The following is a 19,560-nucleotide window of genomic DNA, read 5'->3' as shown; positions in this document are numbered from 1 at the left end:
TTCAACTGCTCTTCCAAATCCTTTGCTGTCTCTGACAGAATTACAATGTCATCGGCGAACCTCAAAGTTTTTATTTCTTCTCCATGGATTTTAATACCTACTCCGAATTTTTCTTTTGTTTCCTTTACTGCTTGCTCAATATACAGATTGAATAACATCGGGGAGAGGCTACATCCCTGTCTTACTCCCTTCCCAACCACTGCTTCCCTTTCATGTCCCTCGACTCTTATAACTGCCATCTGGTTTCTGTACAAATTGTAAATAGCCTCTCGCTCCCTGTATTTTACCCCTGCCACCTTTAGAATTTGAAAGAGAGTATTCCAGTCAACATTGTCAAAAGCTTTCTCTAAGTCTACAAATGCTAGAAACGTAGGTTTGCCTTTCCTTAATCTTTCTTCTAAGATAAGTCGTAAGGTCAGTATTGCCTCACGTGTCCCAGTATTTCTATGGAATCCAAACTGATCTTCCCCGAGGTCGGCTTCTACTAGTTTTTCCATTCGTCTGTAAAGAATTCGTGTTAGTATTTTGCAGCTGTGACTTATTAAACTGATTGTTCGGTAATTCTCACATCTGTCAACACCTGCTTTCTTTGGGATTGGAATTATTATATTCTTCTTGAAGTCTGAGGGTATTTCGCCTGTTTCATACATCTTGCTTACCAGATGGTAGAGTTTTGTCAGGACTGGCTCTCCCAAGGCCGTCAGTAGTTCCAATGGAATGTTGTCTACTCCGGGGGCCTTGTTTCGACTCAGGTCTTTCAGTGCTCTGTCAAACTCTTCACGCAGTATCGTATCTCCCATTTCATCTTCATCTACATCCTCTTCCATTTCCATAATATTGTCCTCAAGTACATCGCCCTTGTATAGACCCTCTATATACTCCTTCCACCTTTCTGCTTTCCCTTCTTTGCTTAGAACTGGGTTTCCATCTGAGCTCTTGATGTTCATACAAGTGGTTCTCTTATCTCCAAAGGTCTCTTTAATTTTCCTGTAGGCAGTATCTATCTTACCCCTAGTAAGATAAGCCTCTACATCCTTACATTTGTCCTCTAGCCATCCCTGCTTAGCCATTTTGCACTTCCTGTCGATCTCATTTTTGAGACGTTCGTATTCCTTTTTGCCTGCTTCATTTACTGCATTTTTATATTTTCTCCTTTCATCAATTAAATTCAATATTTCTTCTGTTACCCAAGGATTTCTACTAGCCCTCGTCTTTTTACCTACTCGATCCTCTGCTGCCTTCACTACTTCATCCCTCAAAGCTACCCATTCTTCTTCTACTGTATTTCTTTCCCCCATTCCTGTCAATTGTTCCCTTATGCTCTCCCTGAAACTCTGTACAACCTCTGGTTCTTTCAGTTTATCCAGGTCCCATCTCCTTAAATTCCCACCTTTTTGCAGTTTCTTCAGTTTTAATCTACAGGTCATAACCAATAGATTGTGGTCAGAGTGCACATCTGCCCCTGGAAATGTCTTACAATTTAAAACCTGGTTCCTAAATCTCTGTCTTACCATTATATAATCTATCTGATACCTTTTAGTATCTCCAGGGTTCTTCCATGTATACAACCTTCTATCATGATTCTTAAACCAAGTGTTAGCTATGATTAAATTGTGCTCTGTGCAAAATTCTACCAGGCGGCTTCCTCTTTCATTTCTTAGCCCCAATCCATATTCACCTACTACGTTTCCTTCTCTCCCTTTTCCTACACTCGAATTCCAGTCACCCATAACTATTAAATTTTCGTCTCCCTTCACAATCTGAACAATTTCTTTTATTTCATCATACATTTCTTCAATTTCTTCGTCATCTGCAGAGCTAGTTGGCATATAAACTTGTACTACTGTAGTAGGTGTGGGCTTCGTATCTATCTTGGCCACAATAATGCGTTCACTTGTCACATATTATACATTTCCAATTTTCATTGGAATTTTCATGGGGGAATCATTTTTTTTCTGTGCAAAAAACGTGAAAAAAATTACATATTATACATTTCCAATTTTCACGTTTTTGCACAGAGAAAAAATGATTCCCCCATTCCTTTTTAAAAGATAGCAAATCTCCAATTCTCCGTTTCCTTGATTCACTCTGCATTTTCCGGTTACTGAAATTCACTACGTAGTGGTCGCTTCGCTTCAACGTCCGCAGCTTAGCCTGGAACTACACTGCGGCAACCTGCCGGCTGTCGCCACTGCTCCGTTCGACGATTGCACGCGAGCAGCACACGTGCAGCGCTGTGTGCTCATGAGCCGCGTGCAACGTTTGCCCGCCCCTGCTTGTCTAGCACATGACGTGTTACGCGTTGCGGGTTGCACAAAACCGATACGCAGGGGCAGCTGAATCATGCTGTGTAAGACGCTGACATTTGGAGGCTATTCTGCAACACCATGGAGAATTTTCATTTTCAGAGATCGTGAACAAAGGTGTACTCGTGATTATTAGTATAGACTTTGGGAGGAGACTACGTACCGAGGCTGTTGTCGCTGCTGGCGGGCAGGTAGTCGCGCGCGCCGGCGGCCGTGTGCCCGCGCAGGGCGTCGATCTCCGGGCGGAGCGCGAGGCGGCGGCGCAGGAACTCCTGGTAGGAGATGCGGCCCTGGTCGTCGGCGCCCAGCTCGCGCATCAGCTCCTCCAGCGAGTCCTCCAGGTTCAGCTCGCGGCACACCGTCAGCAGGTCCTGGCTGCGGGCACACACAACATGCACAAGCTGGTAACTGACGAGGGAAGCGTGATCCGTCGGGACTACCGATTTTGCTAGTCTCTCTCACAATTCTGTTACGTTGTTAAATGTAACTAATGCTGTTTCACTACGATGCGCTTCTCTAGCGTATTCGAGAAATCGAAGTACAAAGTTTTCCGAGCCTGCTGAATACCATACGACAGTGGCAGCAGTCAAGCAGCGAAGCTAGCGCAGCTGGCAAAGCAAAGCTCCGCGTTCTGGCCATGATAGGTCAATAGGGACCAATGGACCGCCGTGTCATCCTCTGTCGATGACGTCATTTTCATGCGGTACGAAGGGGCATGGGGTCAGCAAACCGCTCTTCCGGTCGTTGTCGGCTTTGAAGATCTCAACTGGCCTCACGAGTGCGGCCTGTTACAATGAAAAATCCCTGGCAATATCAGCAATAGAATCCGGGTGCTCCGCAAAGCAGTGAGACACGTTGACCACGAAGCTATGCAAGAGGACGACCGGTGAGGCAGTAGACCAGAAATCTGCCTGAGCTGTGTCCCACAACCGACGCCTTTTTCAAATTGTTTTGCTAATCTTGTATCGCTACAATGACTCGGCTTTCTTCCTAAAGTAACAATAACAATGACAACCGATAAGATACAGTCATAGTGAGGCATCGTGATGACACCCACATTTATCTAACGACAAATTTATGTGCGTGTTGAAGATACAATGTACATTACTCAAAGCCAGTCCTCCCCGCTACGACTCGAATGTGTCAATAAATACACGCAATTTCGTTATAATTCCGTAATATACCTCAAGTGTAATTCCGCACGTATGTACCACTAAAATTACTATTATTATTGATTTTCAGTTTCAAAGAAATATGATTCGTTGTAACGATACAAGTGCACGATGTACGATAAGAAAAAGAATGACGTGACTCGAAACCAGTTCGGGCAGACTTCCCTGACAGCCGCCTTAGCAGGATGCGCTAAAGCCGCTGCACGATGGCTGGAGCTCTCGTATCGTGTTCAACCGGTGAGAAAAACTGTGAACCTCAAGTTCTCGAAAATATTCCATAAACAACTGTTCTAGAACAGCATCTGCGTCATCTAAGTGTGCACTAGGATCTTGTGAAAGTTCGGCAAAATCGGTGTCCCGCTGGGTGGACGTTTTCCTAGCGAGATCCATCAAGAACTGTAATAAACATTTCTTACTAATTTTATTTTGCTTTTTTATGGTATGGAACGGTTTTAGATGTTTTGACAAACAGTGCATTTTAATTTTAAACATAATACACAAGGACTATCCCGGAGGTAACACTTATTAGGTTAAAAATAAAATACCAGCATAGTTAAAACAAATTTCTTACAACGATCTTAAGCCTATTCCTTTGTATTATTTCTCTACATAATCAGCATTTAGACTTAACCACTTATTACATTCTCTGAACGAGATGTCAAGTTCTCTCCGGTTAAAATTCTGCCGAAAGAGATTGCCGCCGGCCCGTGACAGCCTCCTGAGGTTCTCCATCACAGTCAAAGCGTTGCGAGCCAAGTGTCCATGAAATCTGCGGAATGTCGTGCTACAGACGAAAAATTGTGAAATTTTTGCTCATGTTTTCTCTACACCATTTCCTGGCTGATTACAGACAGACGGACAACCACTTCTTTCATCACCATGAGCATTCTCCCTCTGCCTTGTAAACAAACGACACCATTATTACCAAACACTATCAATAATCACATATACAGACAGCGGTAGTATCGCGTACAAAACGGCATAAATGGGCAGTGCACTTTGTACTCAGGTGATTGATGTGAGGTTTCTGACGTGATTATGGCCGCACGACGGGAATTAACTGACTCTGAATGCGGAGTGGTAGTTGAAGCTAGACATACGGTCATTCCGTTTCGGAAATGGTTAGAGAATTCAGTGTTCCGAGATCAACAGTACTAAGAGGCATGGCGAGAATACGAAATTTCAGGCATTACCTCTTACCACGGAGAGTGCAGTGGCCGACGGCATTCACTTAACGATCGAGAGCAGTGGCGTTTGCGTAGATTTGTCAGTGCTAACAGACAAGCAACACGGCGTGAAATAACCGCACACTGATTTCTGTGGGAAGCACGAGGAACTTATCTTTGGGACAGTTCGGCAAAATCTGGCGTTCATCGGCTATGGCAGCAGACGACCAAAGCGAGTGCCTGTGCTAACAGCATGACTTCACCTAGAAGAGCCTGTCCTGGGCTCGTGGCCATATCGGTTAGACCCTAAACGACTGGCCGGGTCAGATGAGGCTCGATTTCGGTTGGTAAGCGCCGATGGTAGAGTTCGAGTGTGGCTTAGACCCCAAGAAGCTAGTTGTCAACAAAGCACTGTGCAAGATGGTGGTGGCTCCATAATGATGTGGGCTGTGTTTACATGGAAAGGAGTGGGTCCTCTGGTCCAATTTAACCAATCATTGACTGCAAATGTTTACGTTCAGCTACTTGGAGACCAGCTGCAGTCATTAATGGACTTCATGATCCCAAACAATGATGTCGTGTCACCAGGCCACAATTGTTCGCGACTGGTTTGAAGGAAATTCTAAACAATTCGAACAACTGATTTAGCCACCCATATAGTTCGACATGAATCCCACCGAATATTTGTGCGACATAAACGAGAGGTCAGTTTGTATACAACTTCCAGCACCGGCAAAACTTTCGCAATTATGGACGGATATAGAGACTGCGTGGCTTAATATTGTTCCAGGGGATTTCCAACGCCTTGTTGAGTCCATGCCACATCTAGCTGCTACATTACGCAGGGCAAAAGGAGGCCTGACACGATATTAGGAGGTATCTCATGACTTTTGTCACCTCAGCGTATGTCTACTCGAATCCAGAATGTTTTTCTTTACTGGAATGCGTCTCCCACTTGCAGCAATGATCTCGAGATCTGTATCCTACTTTCTGCTTCGTGAAATTCTGTGTAGTCTCCTCAGTAATAATGCTGCGACTAATGTCATGAAGGTAATAAATTTAGTTTCAAAAAATGGTTCAAATGGCACTGAGCACTATGGGACTTAACTTCTAAGGTCATCGGTCCCCTAGAACTTAGAACTACTTAAACCTAACTAACCTAAGGACATCACACACATCCATGCCCGAGGCAGGATTCGAGCCTGCGACCGTAGCGGTCAAGTGGTTCCAGACTGTAGCGCCTAGAACCGCTTGGCCAAAATTTAGTTTCCGTGACAAAGTAATATCAGTAGTTTATAAAATAACAGGACACTCAAATTTGGATAAATGGAATAATGAAAAAGAAAAACACTACTCATTGTTCTACAAATGCGTCATTCCTTACTTATAAATGAGCTACACCTAGTAAATCTATAAAGACATAGTACAGTGGGCAGTAAATGTCTGATGAACATTGCAGGAATGACTTTAGTATCACTTACAATTCATTATTGATCGATAAAGCATAAAACTTTTTTGTATCAGCTGTGACGTAAAACGTGGTTTTAAAATCAGAACTAATAAAACTGCTTGTTTTTGTACTGGTTCGGAAGAACGGACAGCTCATGACAAATTTGTTTTCTGAAGAAACAAAGAAATAACTAAAGAAGGGTGCTGCTTAGGCTTCACGCCGGTATCGTCTCTGATGCTACCCGCACGACACACGTGGTTGGCAGGCTGCTTCGAAATGGAGATCCGGTCGTATGTCCAACATCCCTCAACAAAAGGCCTCCTCCTACAAACAGCAGAGCGTTGTAAGGCGATATAAACTTTCTCACGTTCTAAACTTACTTTGTGACTGGCATTTTCCTACGGTAGATTTAACCAATTGGTGTGTAGTATGCTGCATTGAACCACCTGGGTACAGTAAGCAGATTCCAATGGATGTAGACTGCAGTACTCGCAGTTATGCAGAGACAAAGAGGCTTCCACAGAACAGATTGCGTAGAGCGCTGCATCAAGTCAGTCTTAGGAGTTAAGACCTACACAACAACAACGAATCTACAGGGATAAAAGAGAAAGTGGTGTTCAAATAAACGCCCAAAGCTTCCCAAAATTGCAAAGCAAGCAAGACATGAATAGTTCATAATTTGCACGTTGTATCCTACACTCATGAAGACTGTCATACGTTATGGCAGAAACATTAGCCATCGACGTTCTGCAGTCTGCGGAAAACATCCAAGACAGATCTCCATTCTTTCACTGTACGAGAGTAACAATAAAATATTGAGACTTCGCACGAAGACGACGTTAATATATCAACGAATTTCTGTGCCTTGTGTTTTGATATATGTTAAGCAATAGCGCAAGTCAAATACAGGGTGACTCAGGAGGAAAGGTAGATGCTTTGAGGGGTGATAGTATTGTTCAATCTGAACAAAAAATTTCAGGTTAACATATGCCCCTTTCTTAACCTATCGGACATACAGCTGTTTGAAAAACAAGGGCCGTCATTAGCGTGTCCTTCACCAGCACTGTCATGCGAATACAACCAAAGCAACAGTAAACTTTGTAGTGTTGTCTTCATTGACCATTTCAATGCAGTATTATTGATGACCAGCTCATCGGTCCAGTTGTTTTGGATAAACGCCTTCACGGAGATAATTATCTTGATTTCCTTCAAAATTGTTACCATATCCTTGGAGGGCGCATCTTTGGCAACACGACGACGTATGTACTTTCAGCACGACGGAGCTCCTGCAAATTCTGTACGGCCAGTGACACAGCACCTCACTGAAACACAACCTGGATGTCGGATCGGTCGCTGTGGAGTCTTTCTCCATAACATTACTATTTATGGGGTTGGCTTAAGAGCGAAGTCTACAAGCACAGAGCAGGTAAAAAGAAGGATCTTCTCGCTCACATTTTACAAGCGTATGCTCAAGTAAATGAGATCAGCAACACAGAAGCTGTCTACAAGAGCTGCAAAATTCGTTGCGGTTGGTGGTGAACTTTTTGAACATCTTTTGTGAAGAAATAAACACAATTTAAAAAAATTAGAACATAATGTTTCATTCGTCATGTGCATTTTCCCTGTTCCACACGGTTTTCATTAGTTTCCTCGCAAACTATTAAGAACAGGACATGTGTTCATATGACGTTTTTTGTTCAAAAATACTACTACTATTACCTCTCGAAACACGTACATTTTCTACTGACTCAACCTGTATAAACTTGATCCACTTATTTTTCCCGCTGATGAATACAGATTTTGCAAGTTGTCAGCTTTCGTAGTTTCGTTTAAATGGATAAACTCGGATACCTTGTCCACATAAAATTATTTGCTTAGAACGTCTAAACTGTCAACGAAGCCGGCCGTTGTGGCCGAGCGGTTCAAGGCGCTTCAGTCTGGAGCCGCGCGACCGCTACGGGGCAGGTTCGAATCCTGCCTCGGACATGAATGTGTGTGATGTCCTTAGGTTAGTTAGGTTTAAGTAGTTCTAAGTTCTGGGGGAATGATGACCTCAGATGTTAAGTCCCATAGTGCTCAGAGCCATTTGAACCTTTTTTTTTTTTTTTTTTTTTTTCAACGAAAATTCTTCCTAAGTTAACGAAGGTTTGTGATGAATCTGCTCCTTCATTTTCAACAGTTACGAAACGGTTGGTTGTTGCTCTTCTAAGGAAGATAATGCCTGTGCGTTCTAAAACTACAACCGTAGGTGAAACAATACAGAAAGCGCACAACATGATCTTTTACGATCCATGATTAAAAGCGGTGTAAATTCGTGACGTCATAGATAGTACAATACGTTTTGTATGAAGAGTTAAAAATGAGACAACAATGTGTCACATGGGTGCCGCATCTGTTGAATACTAACAAATACAGAAATGTGTCAAGAAGAATCCAACTCATTATGAGTACAAAGTGTTACCATGCATGAGACGTGGGTCCACCATTTCATGCCGGAAACGAAACACTAGTAGTGGATGGAAGCCAATGTTCCGGTATCGTTATAATAGACGTCGATTCCATACGTCGTAAAGGTTATGAGCCCCGACTTCCGGAAGGTAAAACTAATTACATTTAAAAATATAACACAATAATTATCACTATCACACAAGACTTCTGAACAGACTGGGTGGAAAACTACTGGAGGCGAGGTCTGGAATGCAAAAGAAATATTCATTTTTCATCATAACAAGTGTTTGTCCAGAACGATTGTTTGGCAATCGGAAAACTAAGGGATACGAAGCACAAACTGTTAGAACATCCATGTTATTTGCCACATTTGGTACCATCTGACTTCCATCTATTTCCATATGTGAAGTAGCTTGTGCCTGGGGAAAACGTTGTCCAGTGAACAACTACGGCAGTCATAGATTGATTTTTTCACATTTCCCAGGATATAGCATCACGTAAAAACTGTATCTCGTAGAAAAATAAGTACATTTGTTTCCCTCAATAATACAGCCTTTCACTGAGAGCCAACAATTATTCATCTAAATGTACGTGAAACCTATCGCTACCTCACTTTGATTTTGACCCGTCACGTAATTACGTTGTGACGTGCTACGCCACACTTGCGTGTGTAGATAGATGTAGGTCTCTGACAATATTTAGTTTGCTTCTAAATTATTTTCTGGATGGTCGGTTGTGCTGAAAGCCTGATCTGTAGCGTAGCAGGACGTCTAGGTTAGTTGGGAAGATGACAATGTGGTCGGATTTGACGGACAATGAATGTGATGAGAATGACTATAATTTTGTAATTACTCGTATTTCACTCGAAATGCATTTCGAGGAGTGGTTTATGTCCACCATTTTCATGATGTAATTTGGTCAAAGCAAACGGCCAGTATCGGTAGCTTCAGTATTTCCTGACCTATTCTTTTTAGCGCACCTGCTGGTATTTGCATACAGACGGAGCATTCATTTACCACGGACATCAGTAAAAAGAAGCGCACCGTAGCTCCCGCAATGTTACTCACAGCGTTGTCGTTATTCTCCTTACGATACCAGAGGACCGCCAACAGTTCATAAACTTTGTTGAGCATATTAATCGCAGCATTGACATATAATGGGATGGTCATATCTTTTTGAACTCGGATAAATAGCATATTTCATCAATGACGGCATGGAATACAATGTTGAGTCCATGCCACATCTAGCTGCTACATTACGCAGGGCAAAAGGAGGCCTGACACGATATTAGGAGGTATCTCATGACTTTTGTCACCTCAGCGTATGTCTACTCGAATCCAGAATGTTTTTCTTTACTGGAATGCGTCTCCCACTTGCAGCAATGATCTCGAGATCTGTATCCTACTTTCTGCTTCGTGAAATTCTGTGTAGTCTCCTCAGTAATAATGCTGCGACTAATGTCATGAAGGTAATAAATTTAGTTTCAAAAAATGGTTCAAATGGCACTGAGCACTATGGGACTTAACTTCTAAGGTCATCGGTCCCCTAGAACTTAGAACTACTTAAACCTAACTAACCTAAGGACATCACACACATCCACGCCCGACGCAGGATTCGAACCTGCGACCGTAGCAGTCGCGCGGTTCCGGACTGAAGCGCTTAGAACGACTAATTAGGTTCTATAATAAATTTCAGCTAGTAATAGCTAATACACTGTCGAAGAATCACAAGAGGAGGAGGTATACGTGGAAAAGGCCGGATGGTACGGGAAGATTTTAGTTAGATTACATCAGTCAGATAGAGATTCCGAAATCAGATACTGGATTGTAAGGCGTACCCAGGAGCAGATGTAGACTCAGATCGCAACATAGTAGTGATGAAGAGCAAACTGCAGTTTTAGAGATTAGTCAGGAAGAATCAACACGCAAAGAAGTGGGATACGGAAGTACTAATGAATGACGAGATACGCTAGAAGATCTCTAAGTCTATAGACACAGCAATAAGGAATAGCCCAGGAGGCAGTACAGTTGAAGATGAATTGACATCTCTAAAAAGTACAATCAAAGAAGTTCGAAAGAAAAACATAGGTACAAAGAAGGTAAAGATGAAGAAGCCGTGGGTAACAGACTAAATGCTACAGTAGATCGATGAAGCAATGAAGCACAAAAACGTCCAGGGAAATTCGGGAATACAGAGATACAAGTCGCTGAGGAATGAAATAAATAGGAACCGAAGGGAAGCTAAGACGAAATGGCTGCATGAAAAATGTGAAGAAATCGAAAAAGAAATCATTGTCGAAAGGTCTGACTCACCATAAAGGAAATTCAAAGGATGGTAACATTAAGACTGCAACGGGAATTCCACTGTTAAATGCTGAGGAGAGAGCGGATAGGCGGAAATAGAACATTGAAGACCTCTATGAGGGGGAATATTTTCTGATGTGATAGAAGATGAACCACGAGTCCTTTTAGAAGAGATAGGGAATCCAATATTAGTATCAGAATTTAAGAGAGCTTTGGAGAACTGAAGAGCAAGTAAGGCAGAAGGGATACATAGCATTCCATCAGAATTTCTAAAATCATTGGGGGAGGTCGTAACAAAATGACTATACACGTTGGTGTGTAGAATGTATGAATCTGGGGACGTACCATCTAACTTTCAGACACATATCATCCACACAATTCCAAAGACTGCAAGAGCTGACAAGTGCGAGAATTACCGCACAATCAGCTTAACAGTTCATGCATCCAAGTTGCTTGCAAGAATAATATACACAAGAATGGAAAAAGAAATTGAGCATGCTGTAGATGACGATCAGTTTGGCTTTAGGAAAAGTAAAGGCACGGGAGAGGCAATTCTGACGTTGCGGTTAATAATGGAAGCAACACTAAAGAAAAATCAAGACACGTTCATAGGTTTTGTCGACCTGTAAAAAGCGATAGGCAATATAAAATGGTGCAAGATGTTCGCAATCCTGCGAAAAATAGGTGTAAGCTATAGGGAGAGACGAGTAATATGCAGTATGTGAAGAGCCAAGAGTGAATAACAAGAGTGGACGGCCAAGGACGAAGCGTTCGCATTAAAAAGGGTGTAAGACTGGGATGTAGTCTTTCGCCCCTACCGTTCAATCTCTACATCGAAGAAGCAACGACGGAAATAAAAGAAAGGATCAGGAGTGGAATTAAAATTCAAGGTGAAAGGATATCGATGATACGATTCGCTGATGACATTGCTATCCTAAGTGAAAGTGAAGAATTAAATGATCTGCTGAACGGAATGAACAGTCTAATGAGTACACAGTATGGTTTGAGAGTAAATCGAAGAGAGAGGAAAGTAATGAGAAGCAGCAGAAATGAGAACAGCGAGAAACTTAACAACAGGATCGATGGTCCCGAAGTAGATGAAGTTAAGGAATTCTACTATCTAGGCAGCAAAATAACCAATGAGGACGGAGCGAGGACGACATCAAAAGCAGACTAGCACTGGCAAAAAGGGCATTCCTGGTCAAGAGGGGTCTACTAATGTCAAACATAGGCCTTAATTTGAGGAAGATATTTCTGGTAACGTATGTCTGGAGCACAGCATTGTATGGTAGTGAAACACGGACTGTGGGAAAACCAGAAGAGAAGAAAATCGAAGCATTTGAGATGTGCTACAGACGAATGTTGAAAATTACGTGAACTGATAAGGTAAGGAATGAGGAGGTTCTGCGAAGAATCGGAGAGAAAAGGAAAACACTGAGGAGGAGAAAGGACAGGACAATAGGACATCTATAAAGACATCAAGGAATGACTTCAGTGGTATTATAAGGAGCTGTAGAGGGCAAAAACTGTAGAGCAAGACAGAGATTGGAATACATCCAGCAGATAACTGAGGACATAGGTTGCAAATGCTACTCCGAGATAAAGAGGTTGGCACATGAGAGGAATTCGTGGCGGGCCACATCCAACTAGTCAGAAGACAGATGGCTCAAGCGAATAAAAGTGTTGATTAATTCTAATACAACAATCCATGTAACATGTGTCCTATTCTTATCGGTTACAATGTAACCCAAACACATACTCAAAGAAAGAGTTAAGCAGAGGCACATAATTAAGTTTAAAGCTTTTGCCGATCCGTCTTCCGGGGAATGTTAGGTTCATATCACGTTCCATTCGACAACGGCAGTGCGCAAGGGCACCGTCAATCTGGAAGAACGTATCCACTCTTGCATCCAAAGGAATGTCTTCCAATATCGATGGAACCTCGTTTTCAAGAAAGCATAGAAAACCGACGCCTGTAAGATGACACGGTAACACATCAGGCTTCATCAAGTGACTTGTTATCATACCACGCCACATATTTAGAGAGAATCGTTATTGGTAACGTGCCTCTATAAAATCAATATTGATGGGATTAATCGGCGATCTGCAATCAGCCAACGATAAAATTCCACTCATCTAGCATCATCTCCTACTAGGAAGACGTTGAATCCGCTTTTAACGATAACGATAGAAGCCATGTACACATAATATCCGCCATATTCTTTTATGGGGAACACCAATTGTTGTGGCGTAACAAGACAGTTAGAATAGCCTTCAGCTAAGTCCATGGCTACGACCTAGCAAGGCGCCATTAGTTACTTCATGAATCTAAAGAGTCTCACTTGTATCATCAAGAATGCTGTATACAAATGATGGATTAAAGTTAAGTATTATAGCAGCTACGTACTTTTCTTTATAGCATTCATTACGTCTCCTGTTTCAGACCTATCTCTAGCCTGCGTCAGTAACAAGTGTCAGGAAGTCATTTCTGAAAGTATTTGTATGGAGCGTAGCCATGTATGGAAGTGAAACATGGACGGTTAATAGTTTGGACAGGAAGAGAATAGAAGCTTTCGAAATGTGGTGCTACAGAAGAATGCTGAAGATTAGATGGGTAGATCACATAACTAATGAGGAAGTATTGAATAGGATTGGGGAGAAGAGAAGTTTGTGGCACAACTTGACCAGAAGAAGGAATCGGTTGGTAGGACATGTTCTGAGGCATCAAGGGATCACCAATTTAGTATTGGAGGGCAGCGTGGAGGGTAAAAATCGTAGGGGGAGACCAAGAGATGAATACACTAAGCAGATTCAGAAGGATGTAGGTTGCAGTAGGTACTGGGAGATGAAGAAGCTCGCACAGGATAGAGTATCATGGAGAGCTGCATCAAACCAGTCTCGGGACTGAAGACCACAACAACAACAACAACAAGACAGCTACGCCACACTGAAGTAGCCGAAAGGCACGCGTTACTGACGCAGGCTAGAGATAGGTCTGAAACAGGAGACGTAATGAATGCTATAAAGAAAAGTACGTAGCTGCTATAATACTTAACTTTAATCCATCATTTGTATACAGCATTCTTGATGATACAAGTGAGACTCTTTAGATTCATGGAGTACGAGTAACTAATGGCGCCTTGCTAGGTCGTAGCCATGGACTTAGCTGAAGTCTATTCTAACTGTCTCTCGGCAAATGAGAGAAAGGCTTCGTCAGTGTAGTCGCTAGCAAAGTCGTCGTACAACTGGGGCGAGTGCAAGTAAGTCTCTCGAGACCTGCCGTGTGGTGGCGCTCGGTCTGCGATCACTGCCAGTGGCGACACGCGGGGTCCGACATGTACTAATGGACCGCGGCCGATTTAAAGCTACCACCTAGCAAGTGTGGTGTCTGACGGTGACACCACACCAATACTGGACAATATTCTGCGTCCGCTTTTTGAATGACTACGTTATGCCAGCAGAATAATGTCTTCTGCATCATCCACACTCTGTTCATTTGCACATTCAGATCAAACATGGCTCTTGGTCGTAGCACCAGTCTCACGCAGTTTAGAGAAAATAAGAATTAACACGCTTGAATCTGGTACTCGGCGGTTAGGAAATCGTCTATTGTATTCTCTAGAAGCAACAGCAGCTTTTCCGTTACAAAATACGTACATACATGCCATAGTGGCATACTCAGCAGTTCTGAATACGTGCGGCATGGTTAACCGGGACTGTAGAATTGGTCAGTGTTTCCCAATCACAATCATATTTGAAAAATTTAGTTATGTAAACTCACAACTTGAACTTTAAAACAAAAATGATAATCGATAAGTAAACACACTGCATCTAGAGCATCAACACGCGAAATGAAAACTTATCTCTGTAACCAATAAAAACTGGGCACTGTTGATGTTGAATGTTTTACTCGAATTAGTCTTTAAGTCTGTACTAAACCCGTCCGAATAGTGGTGAGTATTAAGGCGCCGCTTCCAGGACGAGGAGATACGCCGGTCCCGGATTGAATCCGCCAGGCAGGTTAACGATGTGCCCAGCCCGAGAGCCGAATGCACCGACGTCGATAAAAATTACCCACGGTTAAATCGGCATTTAATTCCAGTAAACGCAAAATTCGACTGCATCAACCTCGGTTAGATTTAAACGAGGGAGTTGATCACGATTAAAGTTGACCACGGTCGGAAGCTTGTTTATTTTGAACTGATCGCGTTTAGAATAAAGTAAACATGTACCGTAGTAAGATGGCGACGCGTTTTGATGTTTTAGATAGCATAGAAGATGAAACATTTTATATCTTGAACAAGTAAATCGTCGCCGTAGCTGTATTGGTGTATTTGTGAAAAGAGGAAACCCTTTCCAAAATTACTGGACAGACATTTGAAGAGAGATTTCGTGGTTCAAAAGAAACAGTGTGGTGGGTATGTGGTCAAATCAACGAGAGGTAGGAATTTCTAAACACGTGCGGCATGCTTAACCGGTACACTGTAAAATAACCCTGTCTCGCCCATAAACAGACTTCTAATGGACATTAAGGGCATACGCAAAACTGGCGCACTTAATATAGTTTAGCTACATTTCGTCATCTTTAAAAAATGGTTCAAATGGCTCTGAGCACTATGGGACTCAACTGCTGTGGTCATAAGTCCCCTAGAACTTAGAACTACTTAAACCTAACTAACCTAAGGACAACACACAACACCCAGCCATCACGAGGCAGAGAAAATCCCTGACCCCGCCGGGAATCGAACCCGGGAACCCGGGCGTGGGAAGCGAGAACGCTACCGCACGACCACGAGATGCGGGCCATCTTTAAATATCGAATAATGACACTTGTAGATTCGGTTTTACACAGTGTATACCGAGACGGAGACGCAGCAACTCTGTTTAAGCCGTACCGTAATTGACAGTGTCGAGAGCTGTGAAAAAAAAAAGGTAGCAGGTTCGTGTCCATCTCCTTCCAATTTTTTTTTAAATCTTTAGTTTTATAAGTGATACTCTTTCTTCTTAATTTCATAGAAGTATTACGTCCAATAGTCGATGTCATTATTATAAATAAAGTATTTGCTCCAATTCTTGTTGCAAAGGCCCCGTGGACCGAAATCTTAATGTAACTGTTAATCTATAGAAAGTAAACACAAGCTTCACAGAGAAAGTTTTTATTATTAAAAAACTTCATGTAAAATATGTATCCCCGTCTCTCGGTTTTATGGACTGCCTCACGTTTGTATCTTGTAAGTAAATATCTTTTTCAATGATGAGCAATTTTAAAAAAAAAATCTCTTCTTCCATTCAAATAAAATTACGAAATGAATCTCGATCTCGTAATCTATCTGATGAAGTACGTTATTTCTGAGTGATGGCAGTCAAAATGGGGAATATGAATATGAGGCATGTGCAGATTGACATTGGACAATGTATTTCAACTGTATTTAGTTTAAATCCGAAAGAGCGGTGAAGATTCAATAGAGTTAATGAATAAGTTCTACCAGTATGTATGTCAGATCGGTGCACAGTATTATTCGCTGTTGAAGCCATCGCCACTGCTGCAGGGATTCTGTACCTACTTCTCCACGGCATTGCTGCTGGCTTTCTACAGATTTCCCTCCGTAACACTGCTACAGACATTCTGCAGGACGAGTCCAGAGTCTTCTTAACTCTACAGCCGTCAGTTTTTTTTAATCATAACCACGTTACGATTACTAACTGATAAGCTCTACCACTGACAGCGATTATTATTAACTTTGTATGTATAATGGACGCTTTCCTTTACATTTGACGGAGTTAACGGCGTCAAATTCCCAGTTAGTCTAACGCGTTTTGCTAACTGGAGTTTACCGTTGCTGCACCCCAGAGACAATCGCAATTAAGCTTTAACCGTGATTACGAGACCGTCGTTATCTTGCTTTTTAATGGACGTTGGTGCAATCAGCCATGGACGTGGTTTTCAGGCAGTTTGCCACATCCCACTTGGTCAATACTGGGCGGCTTCCCAAGCTCCTCTTCAGTTACATGATTCGCAAATATTCACAAAGGTTTCGCCCACATTCACTAGAATAACATCACACGCACACAGTAGGGGTACACATGTTCCGTCCTGGAGGGTAACGGAGTGGCGACAAGAAGGGCATCCAGCAACCCCAACCCCTTAAACACCATATCACATACGTTAATAACGATGCCGACGCTGCGCCGACGCGGGCAAAGGCACAAGGAAAAAGAAGTACGTAAGTCTGTACCACCACCTTCTAAAATATTCACATTATTTCTTGCGAAACACCCTGTACATGTAGATCCAGATGCAAAATGTGCGACTACTCTTCTTGTGGAGAGGTTTGGTACTTTTGTGCGAATGATTTAAATAACAAGATCTCTTCAAAATATTACGTTAATAAGTGTCCCCCTTCCAACTCTTATAACAGAGTACTATGGTGGACAAATGACGCCCGACGTCATGTTCCGTTGCTTTAATCTCGGCGGACTACCTCCATACGGAAGAGACCCACGTTCCGGGGCTGCCACAGAAGCAGGACGTGGGTCAGGAGACTGAAGCGAGGTCCTGCGGCGACGTAGCGCCGCATCAAGACACGCGCGTATCCGTTATTTACGAGCGCGTGATTACGATGCACCCTCAAAGCACTGCCGGGTGCGCCCCCCCCCCCCCCCCCTCAACCCCAGCCCTGACAAATCACAGCCTGACGAGCAGCCCCCACTGGCGCACTCGTCTGGGAGCGTCCCGAATCAATCTCTCTCTGCCCGCTCTGCGCTCATCGGCAACCGCCTGCCTCCTGCGTTTACGATTCGTAAATGACGCGCCAAGCCGCTGTATCTTTACGCCTCCTTAAAAATAACCGTCATTTTCTGCTAATGGCGACGTTGAGCAAATACAGTCGAAACGCTTTATTACGAGAAGGGAAGTATACGACCAACGTTCAGAGACTTCTCGGCCTACCAGAGGCGTACCTTCTTCACCTAAAGTCTTCTTTAACCAATCACCATACTCTAGGCGTATAGGGTCAACCCTATCATCAGATCTGTGGCAAAACAACTGCAACGAGTGGAAATATACCACAATACAAGCCAGAAATACCACACTGAGCTCGCATTCGGGAGGACGACGGTTCAATCCGGGTCCGGCACTCCTGATTTAGGTTTTCCATGATTTCCCTAAATCACTCCAGGCAAATGCCGGGATGGTTCCTCCGAAAGGGCACAGCCGACTTCCTCCCCCGTCCTTCCCTAATCCGATGAGACCCATGACCTCGCTGTTTGGTCTCTTCCCCCAAACAACCCCAACCCCACACTGAACAACAAATCAAAATGTGACGACATAAAGTATGACGTCACACAGTACGTGTCGAGGTCCACGAGAAAAAGTTCAAGGCAATCGTAAAATGCGTTTTAGACAGGTACGTGCCGAGTAAAACTGTGAGGGACGGGAAAAACCCACCGTGGTTCAACAACAAAGTTAGGAAACTACTGCGAAAGCAAAGAGAGCTTCACTGCAAGTTAAAATGCAGCCCAAACCTCTCAGAGAAACATAAGCTAAACGATGTCAAAGTTAGCGTAAGGAGGGCTGTGCGTGAAGCGTTCAGTGAATTCGAAAGTAAAATTCTATGTACCGACTTGGCAGAAAATCCTACGAAGTTCTGGTCTTACGTTAAATCAGTAAGTGGATCGAAACAGCATATCCAGACACTCTGGGATGATGATGGCATTGAAACAAGAGGATGACACGCGTAAAGCTGAAATACTAAACACTTTTTTCCAAGGCTGTTTCACAGAGGAAGACAGCACTGCAGTTCCTTGTCTACATCCTCGCACGGACGAAAAAATGGCTGACATCGAAGTAAGTGTCCAAGGAATAGAAAAGCAACTGAACTCACTCAACAGAGGAAAGTCCACTGAACCTGACGGGATACCAATTTGATTCTACACAGAGTACGCGAAAGAACTTGCCCCCCTTCTAACAGCCGTGTACCGCAAGTCTCTAGAGGAACGGAAGGTTCCAAATGATTGGGAAAGAGCACAGGTAGTCCCAGTCTTCAAGAAGGGTCGTCGAGCAGATGCGCAAAACTATAGGCCTATATCTCTGACATCGATCTGTTGTAGAATTTTAGAACATGTTTTTTGCTCGCGTATCATGTCATTTCTGGAAACCCAGAATCAATTCTGTAGGAATCAACATGGATTCCGGAAACAGCGATCGTGTGAGACCCAACTCGCTTTATTTGTTCATGAGACCCAGAAAATATTAGATACAGGCTCCCAGAGAGATGCCATTTTCCTTAACTTCCGGAAAGCGTTCGATACAGTTCCGCACTGTCGCCTGATAAACAAAGTAAGAGCCTACGGAATATCAGACCAGCTGTGTGGCTGGATTGAAGAGTTTTTAGCAAACAGAACATAGCATGTTGTTTTCAATGGAGAGACGTCTACAGACGTTAAAGTAACCTCTGGCGTGCCACAGGGGAGTGTTATGGGACCATTGCTTTTCAAAATATATATAAATGACCTAGTAGATAGTGTCGGAAGTTCCATGCGGCCTTTCGCGGATGATGCTGTAGTATACAGAGAAGTTGCAGGAAGATCTGCAGTGGATAGGCACGTGGTGCAGGGAGTGGCAACTGACCCTTAACATAGACAAATGTAATGTATTGCGAATACATAGAAAGAAGGATCCTTTATTGTATGATTATATGGTAGCGGAAGAAAAAC

The 19,560-nt window shown here is 43.0% G+C and overlaps 1 protein-coding gene across 2 annotated transcripts in view; it reads right to left on the bottom strand.

Moving 5' to 3' along the window:
• LOC126252905 (colorectal mutant cancer protein) overlaps positions 1-19,560 on the bottom strand; it is a 643,915-nt gene that overhangs the window by 457,457 nt on the left and 166,898 nt on the right. For both annotated transcript variants that reach the window (XM_049953885.1, XM_049953895.1), the window contains exon 2: positions 2,470-2,681. In XM_049953885.1, the coding sequence (XP_049809842.1) occupies positions 2,470-2,681 (212 nt within the window). The remainder of the gene's footprint in view (positions 1-2,469; positions 2,682-19,560) is intronic.

Source organism: Schistocerca nitens, chromosome 1, assembly GCF_023898315.1.
Source record: "Schistocerca nitens isolate TAMUIC-IGC-003100 chromosome 1, iqSchNite1.1, whole genome shotgun sequence".
In the NCBI taxonomy this organism is placed as follows: domain Eukaryota; kingdom Metazoa; phylum Arthropoda; class Insecta; order Orthoptera; family Acrididae; genus Schistocerca; species Schistocerca nitens.
The sequence above is the reverse complement of the archived record's forward strand: the minus strand, read 5'-3'. Positions and strand labels throughout refer to the sequence as shown.